The sequence below is a fragment of the Conger conger genome, chromosome 6, assembly GCF_963514075.1.
Source record: "Conger conger chromosome 6, fConCon1.1, whole genome shotgun sequence".
In the NCBI taxonomy this organism is placed as follows: domain Eukaryota; kingdom Metazoa; phylum Chordata; class Actinopteri; order Anguilliformes; family Congridae; genus Conger; species Conger conger.
Genome location: NC_083765.1, coordinates 5597860 through 5611470, shown reverse-complemented (window position 1 = coordinate 5611470; position 13611 = coordinate 5597860). Strand labels below are relative to the sequence as shown.

General features: G+C 44.8%; 1 protein-coding gene across 3 annotated transcripts in view; it reads right to left on the bottom strand.

Moving 5' to 3' along the window:
* Positions 1 to 13611, bottom strand: part of LOC133130453 (B-cadherin-like) — a 44636-nt gene that overhangs the window by 21471 nt on the left and 9554 nt on the right. For 2 of the 3 annotated variants that reach the window (XM_061245059.1, XM_061245061.1), the window contains 3 exons: positions 13090 to 13220; positions 11918 to 12061; positions 9275 to 10015 (listed from right to left, as the gene is read on the bottom strand). In XM_061245059.1, coding sequence (XP_061101043.1) covers positions 9773 to 10015; positions 11918 to 12061; positions 13090 to 13220 — 518 coding nt within the window. In that variant the 3' untranslated portion in view covers positions 9275 to 9772. Of the gene's footprint in view, positions 1 to 9274; positions 10016 to 11917; positions 12062 to 13089; positions 13221 to 13611 lie in introns of those variants that run through there. The other variant, XM_061245060.1, reaches the window with a different exon arrangement.

Genomic DNA, 13611 nt, shown 5'->3' with positions numbered 1-13611 from the left:
ACCATAGGTATCAAAATGATTGGGACCCCAACCAATAATTGTCAATAAAATAGTAAATAAAACTTAAATTGGCAATAAAATTTTAACCTAAAATAATCTCAGTCTTAAGGAGCTATATTGTGTGATTCCTTCACTTCCTGTTTCACGAGGGTATATAAATAACGGAACACACGTGTAAAATCTCTTTGTCATCCATCAGCATGGGAAAAGCCAATGCACTGTCAATTCATAAGAGACGGATAGTCAGAAGTCTGGTAAAAAAAAAAAAAAACATAAACGCCAAATGACATGTAATAATAATAAAAGAGTAAAACATATGGAATGTTTGCAAACTTAAGTAAATGAGATTTCAGTTTTAGATTTTTAATACATTTGCAAAAATGTCTAAAAACATGTTCTCACTTGGGGGGGGGGGGGGGGGTGCAAAAAAAGTGTGCAAAAACTGAAGGGGTCTGAATACTTTCAGAAGCCTCTGTAGATATAGAAGTGAACCTAGGAGGGTGTTTGTGTTTATTTCTGAGCATATCATAAACATTTTTGCTCGAGGGTCAATAAAATACATGCAAACGGACAATGGAATTTGTTCTCCCCGTGTTTGTGTGGGTTTCCTCCGGGTACTCCGGTTTCCTCCCGCAGTCCAAAGACATGCAGGTTAGATTAATTGGTCTAATTGCCTGTTGGTGTACGCCTGCCTTGACCGAGGCACTGGCCTCAGAGCTGGAGCTGGTCCGCCGGGCGCTGCACTGTGGCTGCCCACTGCTCCGAGGGAACTAGGATGGGTCAGAGGACGTATTTCATTGCCTTAGAAGGCAACGGCAATGAAGTTGAACGTAGTCTAATCGAAGACATGTTATAACAGCGTCCATCTATTTTATTTTGTCTGAAGAATTTCCTCTCAAATCTTTTTGTCCCATGACCAAAGCCATTGATAGCTAATCCTTTGATCTGGGGGATACTAAGCAAGAGTTTGAACGTGTCCCAGCTTGTTCAAGCGGGCACAAAGCACTATTTACGGGAAAAGTGCATGCGGTAATTTTAGCCTCTGCTTGGTTTCTTATTTTGAAAGTGAAAATGTAAGGCGTCTGGATGGCCCAGAGGGGGGGGGGGGAAACTAGCAAATACTAGCACGACAGCCGAAAACCCACAATAACTTGTTGTTAGAAATAGTACAATATACGCTATCCCTAGCCTATTTGAGGTTTCTTTTGACTTCTATGGTGAGCACACAAGAGTAAGCTAGAAGACCAGCTCTCTGTTAGCTTGCTATGTGACTACAATGCTATCTAGCTACCATTTCAGCATCCTGACAAACAAATTGAGACTATTGATAATGTCAATCGTGGCTCTGATCAAACACTAGTTACAACCCCAGTAGCTACATTGCCGGCATCATATCTTAAAGGTACAATAGGTAAATTCGGACTGCTAATGGTCAAGAGAGGAATTGTAGCAACAAACACGCTCAAACCACAACACTGTTTAACCAAAGAGCTTGAATTATTGTACAGCTATACAGTGTTTTGGTACAGCCCGTCAAGTGCGTATTTTGAAACCCAAATTTAAGGGCTATAAACACAGGCAGAGGGAGAGTCAACATGTCAGTGAGCCCTTTTCAATGATAGGAAGGGATTTACAATGGTCTTGTAACAATGTTTTAACACAAAAATATTACCTATTGTACCTTTATGTGCACTGCCACCATACAGGCCTTTCTACAGTTAACTCGCTTAAGCTAACTATGTGGCTTGTAGTGCTATAATAATGTATTTAGCCAGGAGGCTAGTAACAGGCAAAAACTTGAATTAGCAGATATGTGTTGCGAGCTACAAAGTGCACAATCGAGCGTTTCATCCAATAGGGGGTCGACACAACACGATGAGACTGAAACCGAAAATTGCATTACATTACATTAATAGCAGTTGGCAGACGCTCTTATCCAGAGCGACATACAGTTGATTAGACTAAGCAGGAGACAATCCTCCCCTGGAACAATGCAGGGTTAAGGGCCTTGCTCAAGGGCCCAACGGCTGTGCGGGTCTTATTGTGGCTAGACCGGGATTCGAACCACCGACCTTGCGGGTCCCAGTCATTTACCTTAACCGCTACGCTACCAGCCCCCCGAAAATCTGGCGTCACAAACTTTGCAGGAGTTGCAGTCCTCGCGGCTACAGCAGAACAGGATTCTCAGGTACACTGGGCTCAACCCAGCTTCCTCCGAATTAATAGGTGGAATTTGTGGGGAACTCCAGGCCCAGACAAGCTCAGAAATTCTCTCAGGCGTGAGGAATGAAGCACTGGCCGCAGGACGTGTGGTTGCTATGCTGCAGGGGCGTTGCGTATGATATTACGGGACTAAATGGTTTGTCAGACGGTCACTGAGTAAACAGTCCAGTTTTTCGATAAGGAAACAAAAGGCCCGCTTGTTTTCACAGCACTTTCTTGCTCCAGCGCAGCCTGCTCGGAAAAGAGCGTTCGGCGATTGAACGTATTCTCAAATGTAAGAAACAATTGCTTTCTTTACCTGCATTTTGCTTACAGAAAACCTCTGTAGCCAAACGAGCGTGGATTCAGCCAAGGCCACTGTGGCAGGCTGTGTCGAGGGAGCGGAATGAAGGTTTGTCATACATTAACCCGGGTAGATTATTATTATTTTTCTCAGACGTGCTTCTGTGGGGTTTAACCGATCAGCAAATATTTGCTTTTGACGTACCACTTAATCTTGCCAGGTGTCAGGCTGTGCTTGGTTTATGCCCTATACATTTCAAAATGCATTCAGTGTACTTCAAATAAGTTTACATGTGTTCTTTAATATTTGTTATGCTGTGTCTCGCAGCTCCCTTGATGCAAAGAGAGACTGTTTTATTGTGCCGTGTATCTAGCACTATCCCCGAGGACACAAATCTGGAATAAAACAGTGTGATGGTAGAGATCATGAATTATGTATGGGGGGCTTAGTGTTCTGTGGTTCAAACAAAAGGCGGTCCGCCCGTTGGAGCGACAAAGGGAAACAGGGCTAGGTAGTGCTTAGTGGGGGGATGGGTGCTTATTTGTGCGTGGAGATAGCAGGGCTTTTATAGCACCATCAAAGCATGTTCCTACAGGTCGGGACTCAAAAGAAAGAGAAAGAAAAAAAAAATGCGCTAGCTCCGTCCTAGTTTTCACCCACATCAAAGCTTTCGACTGTGTGACACAGCGCTTGACAGTTGACACATTGGGATCATCAGGCTGAGATGATGATTTCGTTTCTTTTTGGAGGGGGGGGGGGTGGGGGGGTGGGGGCGGTCTGCTAAACGTGTGGGCTGCTGGTGTTCGCAAGAAACGCTTGGGCCACGGCTTAAAGCCTTAAGATCGCATCGCATTGTGGTGTCAAGTTCCCAAACAGTGACAGCCATTCTTCTCCTCCCAACTATCTGTCGAGCTAAGCCGGGAAATACATGCTCAGATTCGTCCAGCCACAGTCAGACTGGGCCACATCCCCTGGTGCGGAGACAAGGCCTGTCCTGTCTTGCTCTGGGCGAGGTCTCCGGGAATGTGAGCTGGACCCCTCGTCTAACACACGGACCACTGAAACCCCCCAAAAAACCCCCACCCACCCTGAACAACTCGGTCATGATATACCCTCACCTACTGGTAGGAGTATGCAACATAATGCTTTACATGTTTTCTTTAAATTAATTACAGGACCTAATTTAAGCATATTTAACTTTTTAACCCCCTGACAATAACCTTTAGACTGTTTTATATACAGTACATTATGACCTCAGAATCTAATTCTTAATAGGAATCCGTATTCTACTTGGAACAACTGGTGTTGGGAATGGGGTTGATAAGAGCTAATCTTGGGGCGGCATTCATTTCCAGGGAAACTGAGACACTTTTTACATTGGTTTGTTGATGGTCTGCAACACTCATGATTTAGCCTTCAGAGGTGCGGCTGTAGGGGTCCCTGCATTATGGATTTTGGGGGGGAACGGGACCGTAAAAAGGCTGGTGGCGTACGCGCGGGATACCCTGACAAAAATGTTCATCTCCGTTCGAAGTTATGCGTCATCCCTTGGAATCCTTCCTTCGTGGGCCTTTCGACCTCTCTCTGGCCTAGTCACTGCTATGTCAATGACTGCGCCCGCAGGTTCGCCAGTTATCTTGACTCTCCGATTCCGCAAAGAGCACCTGGGGGCTCTAAACCCCCCCCCCCCCCCCCCCCCAATGTCGGATGACGTCACAGCAGAGAGCCGTGAGGCTGAAACCACTGGGTGGGGGTGGGGTGGGAAGCACAGCAGCTGAGAGGGCGGGGCTCTGTGTACGGTCAACATTCCAGGGCAGAGAGGAGTCTGGGAGGTGGGGGGAGGGGGGGGGGGCAGTGTCTCCTGTGCATTCAGTTTTCTGAACACTGCTCACTGCAGCGCACTGCAAGCTGTTTACAGAAAACAGCTTCTTTTCACGCTGGCTTCTAGTTCAGCGGAGAACGAAAAGTTACTTTGGTATGGGCTTCCCAGGTCAAACACTGCCCCCGTCCCCCCGTCCACCTCCCCAGCCCCCTGAAGGCAGCCAGTATTTAGCCCAGGGGTAATCAGCCACACCCATGCCCACACATTCACTAACTCCTGTTAACATATAATTATGCTGTTTAATGTAAATTGCAGTCATCTTGGTAATAACCTCGTTGCTTTGTCCCTTTAAAACAAAAAGCTGCAACTTTAGGTGTAATCTCTCGTGTCCCATTTTTGTTTTTCTTTTCTTTTTAACCTAACCCTGTCTAACGAAATAAATGGGTCGACATTAGAAAACATTAGAAAGGCTGTTTTTATGTACTGCAAAAAAACCCCACAAAAAAACATGCCTCAGTAACACCTGAACCCAGACACACTTTTCATGTACAGACTCCGTAGCTGTTGGGTGAAGGTGGGAAGGTGTTTGTTACTGCACAAATCTTCACGGGATATAGTTATAACCTGACACTGCTGTCTGCTCGGATCGTTCAGAACAATGCGTGACTAATGCAAACGGGGGGAAGGAACTGTAGTTATCCGTCTGCCATCTGAACCGGTATTTCAGGTTAGCACCGGCTCAAAGTCGGAGTGGCAAATAGCTGCAAGGCAACAAAGAAAACTTGGTTTCTGTGAAAGAGCACCGGAAGGATAAGTTGCATCAACGCCGAGAGCTTTTGCAATCGATGATCAGTGGAAAATATTAATCACACAGTGGTGGGCCTAGCAACACACACCAAAGCGCAGTACAGTTCAGTATACACACGCCTGGGTGGAGCATTGCGCTGGAAATACATTTCAAGACCACCGATCAGACACTCAGAGCAGCAGTTTGCAAAAGCAGGTGGGCTCATTTGGCCGACTTACGTATACATTCTACCAACCAACATTATCCCTGATCCAATTAATCCAGGCCAGACAAGATTTGTTATAAACAGACACAACAGATAAGATTAAATTTAATGTGTCATTCACTTAAAAAGCAAACCAACTCTAAGTCGGGCCTTTGCTACGATACTTCGGCCCTTTGTTTGCGAAACTAGATATAAAATTTCCATTGTAATTTCATATCGCGGCTCCAGGCAGTGTATAAAATGCCAGAGTTGGAGTCAACTGAACTCTATCAACCCTTCACCTTAGCCAGGTAAACGAGACAAGGTGACTCCCCACTCACGTTTCATTCCTGCTCTAAATATGGAACCACTGGCAGAACGTATCAGGAGAGAGGAAAGTACTGTAGGATTAGGCTCCATACGAACTAAGTGATGTAGAGAACGTCCTGATACAAAGATGATGTCATACCCTGTATCACATGGCCCAAGACATCATAGCAGCCATTCATTATAACCGTGAGCAGCAGATGTAGAGTAACTCACCAGGCTACAAATGAGTCTGAACACAGGTACATAATCACAACTGGAGCTAATAATAGCACAACAGGACTAATACTGCAAATAATAAAAACTAATGCATATAAATTTGGGACAACGTCAAAATTAAATGTCTGCATTAAAATTCCTCAAAACATACACGCATCAGTCACTTTGTTAGATACACCTATGTATTCGACAAGGCGCTGTAACCTTTCCTTTTTCGATTTGGAGGTAGAAATCGAGATTCGTCAGAAGAGGCGACATTTGTCGTCTAGTTTTGCTGATGACATGCCTCACTTTCCTCCTCTTCACTGACCGGAGTGGAAACCGGTGTGGTCTCCTGCGGCTGTAGCTGTCAAAAGTTTGACGTGTTGTGCCCTCGAGAGAGTTTCTGAGATGCTGGAAGTCACTTAGGCCATGCATCTATTCAGTTAGATCACTATTCTAGTGTTTGGTCAGATGCAATAGTAGTAAACGTTTTCACCGCGTATGCTTGCTTTATATACTGAGTTGCAGCCATCGTATCCCCTGCTTGTCGGAGCAGGCTATTTGCATTAATGAGCAGGTACGCAGGTGATTGTATAAATGCCACTTTGACAAGGAAAAACTCAATAGTACCAAATGTGTTATCATTCATTGTAAATGACACCAAAAACGGACTGAATTGCACAGTTTTTGGGAGAATATTCATGGCAAACAAATACAAAATAGAATTGTAAAAGAAACTGCAACATGTCCTTTTAAACTAAATGGAGGCGCGTGCAAAACTACTTTGTTCTGTTTTTTTTAATATATATATATTTGTAGCCTATAATAATAAAATATACAACACTAAATCTTATATTAATTATTCCTATTATAAATCTTATAATATTATGAACCAAAACCACCTCCAGAGGATATTTGTAAGGAACAGGTCGATTAAGATGAACTTACTTCGGAAGTTCATGAAGCTTCTTCCTAACGGTTTTTTACACGAGGAGTTGACGTCTTCTGAAAAAGAATGTCAATTAATGTTATCTGAATTCATTAGCTTGCAAGGTAGCTGACGTTAAGTTAGTCGGTTTCTTTGCTGGTAGTCAGTAAGTTAGCAATTTTTATAACCAAAATAGATATCTGCTGTACTACCACATAGCTTGCAAAAATGTGGGACAAGCAGCAAACTGGAGAATAAAAGCTAGACCATTTAGATAGCATTAAATCAGGACGCTTTGCTAGCTAGCTTTAGCTAACATTAGCTCGCTGACCGATTGAACTAAATCTGACAATAAGAAGCAGTTGGTATACCTTTACTGTATAGCAGTAACTTACTGTCTTATCTACCTTTAACACATGTATGAGGTTTAAGTTAAGTTAGTATGGATAACAAGGACAAGACAACGTACTCAGGTAATCTTAGTTATAGCTATCATAGGCATGAAATAAGATTGCATGTTAGCAAACGTTAGCTATGTCAAACTAACGTAAGTTACATTTTCGCAGCCGACGTAGCGTCACAGCTAACGTTCAGTTATGAGACAGCGAGCTCGATAGCGAGTTTACCCAACGTGCCAAATTAGATTGCGTTAGTAGCCTACACCATCAGTTCTCCTGTTGATGTGACGCATACAGCTAGATTATATTCGATCACAGGTTTGTAAATTTGTATTGGATACTGTATTATGTTAACTAATATTTTTGAGCCATCCTGGTTTCGTATGAAACCCACCGAGGATCGCAGTTGAAGTCAGTTTACGTGAATATATACCACTAGGCCAGGCAGTTATTAGAGGCAGAGTATGTGGGAGATCTGGTGGCGTGTCAGTAATTCTATAATTTTAGCAAACTGTTTTTCTTAATCGGTGGCTTTGGATTGTTTACCCTCTGATTAACCTTATGTTGAATGAATGTATCATGATGTTCACCCTCGTTCGTGATTGCGATCTCTTCCCCACCTCCTGCCAAAAGTTTGCGAACCTGTTTGAAATCATGTCATTTGACATAAACAGGTATTTCCGCTGAGATTACGAATGAAGCCCTGCACTGTTAAATTAATTTTAACCCAAGTGTACTCTCACATCCCACTCCAGATTATAATAATAATGTGTTATTGACACTTTTATACAAAGCAATTCACAGCTGATTAGACTCAGCAGGGGACAATCCCCCACCCTGGAGCAATGTGGGGTTAAGGGCCCAACAGCTGTGCGGATATTATCGTGACTACACCCAGGCCTAAAACGCCAATCTTCCGGGTCCCACTCATGTACCTTAGTAACTAGGCTACAGACTGGCCCCTACTGGCTGGATACACGGATTAAAAAGGACATCAGAGTTCAGCTCTACAACGCGTAAGAGTGGAGGTAAGAGGTATGTTTTCAGTTACTATTATTTAATTCCATTACAAATGGTAAAACCGTCAGTGTGCTTTTGATGTCAGCGACTGAAATCTGAAGATGAGCCGTTACTTGTTTTTCCAAGGAAAGGCAAATGTGTGCACACGCCCAATTCATTTCCATTTAGACAAGACACCGAACAACTCCGCTCCCGCTGAACTAAATTATCTCCTCAGGGCACTTAGAGATTCTCTCCCCTCTATACGTGAAGCACTGAGTAGAGAATGCTCCTCAGTCAAAATCAAATCACACAATAATAATAATAATAATAATAATAATAATAATAATAATAGGCACAGATGGTGCAGTGCCGCCTCACAGCAAGGAGGTCCTGGGTTTGAATCCCCGTCGGCCGGGGCCTCTCTGTGTGGAGTTTACATGTTCTCCCCGTGTTTGCGTGGGTTTCCTCTGGGTACTCCGGTTTTCCCTCCTGTGACCCTGTCCACTTTTGAGAACATTGCAAAATATTTGGGGTGTGCCTTTCTATAATTTATTGCACAACACAACAATTTCCCAGTGACTTTTAATGAGGGCCTTGCGGTGGGGAGCTCCATGGCATAAGTAGGGCCACACCACCTACTGGAGAGCAGTGGCCTTGCAGGAGCGTGCAGATTCATCGTTTTCAGTGGCACTGTTACAACGCTTGATGGAAAGTTAACTATACTTTTTGTCATGTGAGAATATAAGTGCAATTATCTCTGTGTACACATAAATATGGACCCAGTTACGATAATGTGTGTCAATTGCGAACAGCTAAACTTTTTATTACTGCAATCAGGTGTATTCGCCTCTTGAATAAATCCCAAAATTGTCTTAACCACCATTTTAGAGAAGCGTGCAGTTCAAGTTGACTTTTTAAACGTTATCCCTCCATTACAGATATTTTCTGTCTCCGTAAGCAGTGTTTAAAAGCAACGGTGATGGTATGAAAAAATGTCTTGCATGGAGAGAAACTGTAGTTCATATTGGGCATCTGCATCTGTGAAACCGGCCAATAACATACTAGAAGATTCTGTTTACAGGTAAAAAAAGTGGGGGGTCATTTAATGTGTGTATACATTTATAATACATACAATTATAATTCATAACACAATGATACATTTCCAGTGGGATTCATAGTTCCAAAAAAAAAAAGCCTAAAAAAAGAGATTACTTTTCATCATTGCTATAGTTGAGCAACTGAAAGACTTATTTGTGGAGTAAAAAAAAAAAAAAACACAGACAGGAAATGCTATTAAAAAAAAAAATTTTTTTTTATTGAGGCAGCTGTCTTGAGCTCCTTGAAGAGAAAGTCGTCATCGCCCGTATGGAAAGACATGGAAAGACAGGTTCACTCCTGCCGCTGCGCCTGACCGAGGGCTCCGACCTGGAGCTGGTCCCCAGGCGCTGCACAGCTCCTAAGTCACTAGGATGCTAATCAGATGCAGAGGACACATCACCCCACGTGGTTCCATAACATCACGTACCCACTGCTGCCGTGGATGAGGAGACCTCGCCCAGGTGTGTGGCCCCCCAGCGTCCCCCTGCCCTTGCATCATCACACCCACTCTACTTTGCCGGGCAGTGTGTCCGAGTCACAGTCTTCCCCGCCGCCGAACATGTCGGCCAGCTTCCTGAAGCGCGGCCCCCATTCGGCCAGGCGGTCGTAGTCCTGGTCCCCGGAGCTGGAGGAGTTGAGGGAGCTGAGGGACCGAGCCTCTGAGCCGCCCCCTTCGTAGTCGAACACCAGGAGGGAGTCGTACGGCGGGGCGGTGGGGTCGCTGTCCGCGGCCTTCAGGTTCTGCAGCGCAGCGGAGAGGGAGGCTCAAACAGCAACAACAACAACAGCAACAGCAACAGAGAGGGAGGCTCAAACAACGGCTGATCAGATTGAACAATTCAATTTCTTTCTTTTTTTTTCTTTTTTTAAAGGATCACCATCAAAACGTTTTTGGAAATCCCTTCCTATCATTGAAACAGGCTCACTGACATGTTGACTCACCCTCTGCCTGTGTTTATAGTCCTTAAATTCGGGTTCCAAAATATACAGTTGGCGGCATCGACACTCGGTAACCAAAACATTGTGTAACTGTACTATAATTCAAGCTCATTGGTTGAAAATTGGTTCTAGTTGCCACAGCCAATGGCATTTCAACGTCAGCGCGTTTACAGAGAAGGGAGAGGGGATAAACAGTGTTGTGGTTTGAAGGTGTTTGTCGCTGCTATTCCTCGCTTGACCATTAGAAGTCCAAATTTCCCTAATGTTCCTTTGAACAATAAACTGGAATGACCAAAACAAACCAAAACTTATTGCCTGCAGCCAGAAGATTCTGAGTCTCTGAGTCAGAGAAGAGGGCCGTTTTGTCCATTGTCACATAGAGGCTCAGAGAATAGCCCATTAGCGCTCTCTGTTGTGCGTATAACTGGGGGTGCGGATGGGGTTTGGAGCCACAATATTGAGTTGCAAGCAGAGAGCTTCTGGAGTTCATTAGCGAGGCTGCCGGGGTTAATTTAGCTGCTATCAGCACTCTGTGTATTAGCTGTGAGTGGCTTTTACATGGTCAGCCAGACGGTGGATAGTGTCTTTTCAGTAGACTACACCATCCATAGCACATCATTTGAATAAAGGGTCACCGATAAGTGGTGCAAATTTCACGGCATTATTTGCTTAACAGGCACTCCTAGAACAAATTACTTGCACAGTTTATTCTTTATTTAACTGGTGGAGATATAACATAGACTTCTGCTCTTAATTATTTACTTTGCCAAATAATGTCTTGATCAGACATGTGTATATGCACCAGCTACAGCTACAGATTACATGTGTTTCCTAAAGATTTTACTGTGCTCAAGTACAGGAGAGAACCAGCTGGAGTTCGTTGTTCAGAACAGACATCTAGGCCTCACCCAATGTTTGAACCTGCAATCTTCCAGATTAGAGTGTAGCTGCCTGTATCCTGTTCCACACTCAGGGTTATGCTGACAGAGTGTAGATTCCTGTATCCTGTTCCACACTCAGGGCTATGCTGACATAGTGTAGATGCCTGTATCCTGTTCCATACTCAGGGCTATGCTGACAGAGTGTAGATGCCTGTATCCTGTTCCATACTCAGGGCTATGCTGACAGAGTGTAGATGCCTGTATCCTGTTCCACACTCAGGGCTATGCTGACAGATTAGAGTGTAGCTGCATGTATCCTGTTCCACACTCAGGGCTATGCTGACAGATTAGAGTGTAGCTGCCTGTATCCTGTTCCACACTCAGGGCTATGCTGACAGATTAGAGTGTAGCTGCCTGTATCCTGTTCCACTCTCAGGGCTATGCTGACAGAGTGTCGATGCCTGTATCCTGTTCCACACTCAGGGCTATGCTGACATAGTGTAGATGCCTGTATCCTGTTCCATACTCAGGGCTATGCTGACAGAGTGTAGATGCCTGTATCCTGTTCCACACTCAGGGCTATGCTGACAGATTAGAGTGTAGCTGCATGTATCCTGTTCCACACTCAGGGCTATGCTGACAGATTAGAGTGTAGCTGCCTGTATCCTGTTCCACACTCAGGGCTATGCTGACAGATTAGAGTGTAGCTGCCTGTATCCTGTTCCACTCTCAGGGCTATGCTGACAGAGTGTCGATGCCTGTATCCTGTTCCACACTCAGGGCGGCGGTTACATTGACAGCGTCTGCGTGACACTCGACTCACATCTTGGATGAAGTCTCCGATCTCCTCGTCCTCCTGGGGCCGCGGTCGGTACAGCGGCAGGGGCCCCGGCCCAGGGGCCACATCGTTGCGGAAGACCTCGGGGCGGTCATCCAGGCCTCTGTGGAGCTGGCTCAGGTCGTACTCCTTTAAGGGACGCAAAGCCACCAGCGTTTCAGCGTCACGTACAACCAGTGCGTGACGCGAGGGAAACAGAATTCATGTCGCTGAGGAACAATTGATGCATTATTCTAGGTTACATTTTAGCAGATTGGCAGATGTTCCTATCCAGAGAATCCACATATTAAATTATTGCACATTGTAATGTGCATTCGAGAGTAGCTCTACATCACCGTGATGTTTCTTTTTGAGCAAAGTAGATTACAATGAGTCTAAAAGTAATACCGCGCATTTCTCGAACAGTGTTTGTGCATTAGAGAGTGTTCCTGTGTATCATAAATTATGAGGGAAGATTCAGAATAACAGGTGGAAAAAAATATTTATTTTGTGTAGTAGGCTGCTGCTGTTGAGACCAGGTCCTTGGTCATGCTTTTAACCCTTTCACGAGCAGGGTTTCTTTTTTTATGGAATGTTTTTTTCCAAAAACCTCTACCTCAGTGTTCTAGAACTCCACTGCTTTCGAATTAGCGGGTGTGATTGTGACATCAGCATTAGAGTGTCCAGTAAACCACATTCTAATCAGATATACAGCATCAATTGTGCAGCGCTTTGGCTAAAGGCGCTTCATGAATGCCAACCATTTAGCATCTGTGACCTCACACTTTAAAGGGCATCCCGGCGTCCTGCTCACCCCGTCTGAATGGACTGTGGTCTGTGTGCTAATGAATGGACCGGGCACTTTGGCATTTTCTGCAGAGATTTTTCTGTGGACGTGGACTATGGAGGCACCCTCGCTACCATTTGCCTGTGACCTCGACTATTCTCTGGATTACCTTTGATTCACCCGTTCGCTGGAATTACAACCTACTGCTTGAACCTTTGTTAACAAACTGACCTCATCCCTGTTGCATCTGTTTGCTGGCCCTTGACCCTCGCCTGTTCAACCTGCTATAAGAAAATAAAGACTATTTATACTGAGAAACTCACATTGTGGTCACGCTTTTGGATCCCCAGTTCTGAGTGCCTGATACATTTTGTGACCCTTCAACACCCACCTGGTCCTCCTCCCCGCCGCCCTCCTCGTCGTAGTAGTAGAGGTTGTCCCGAACGTCCTCAGGCAAGAGGAGCTCCCCCTTCTCCGGTCTGCTCCTCCTCCTCATGAACATGAGGAGCAGCAGCCCCAGCACTGTGGGTCAGAAAAACATACCGCCATTTTATACCGCCATTAACACCACCTCCATTTTATACCGCCATTAACACCACAGACATTTTATACCGCCATTAACACCACAGCCATTTCATACCGCCATTAACACCACCGCCATTTTATACCGCCATTAACACCACAGCCATTTAATACTGCCATTAACACCACAGCCATTTCATACCGCCATTACCACGGCCATTTTATACCGCCATTAACACCACCACCATTTCATACTGCCATTAACACCGCACAAACACCACAGCCATTTCATACCGCCATTAACACCAGGGCCATTTCATACCGCCATTAACACCACGGCCATTTTATACCGCCATTAACACCACGGCCATTTTATACCGCCATTAACACC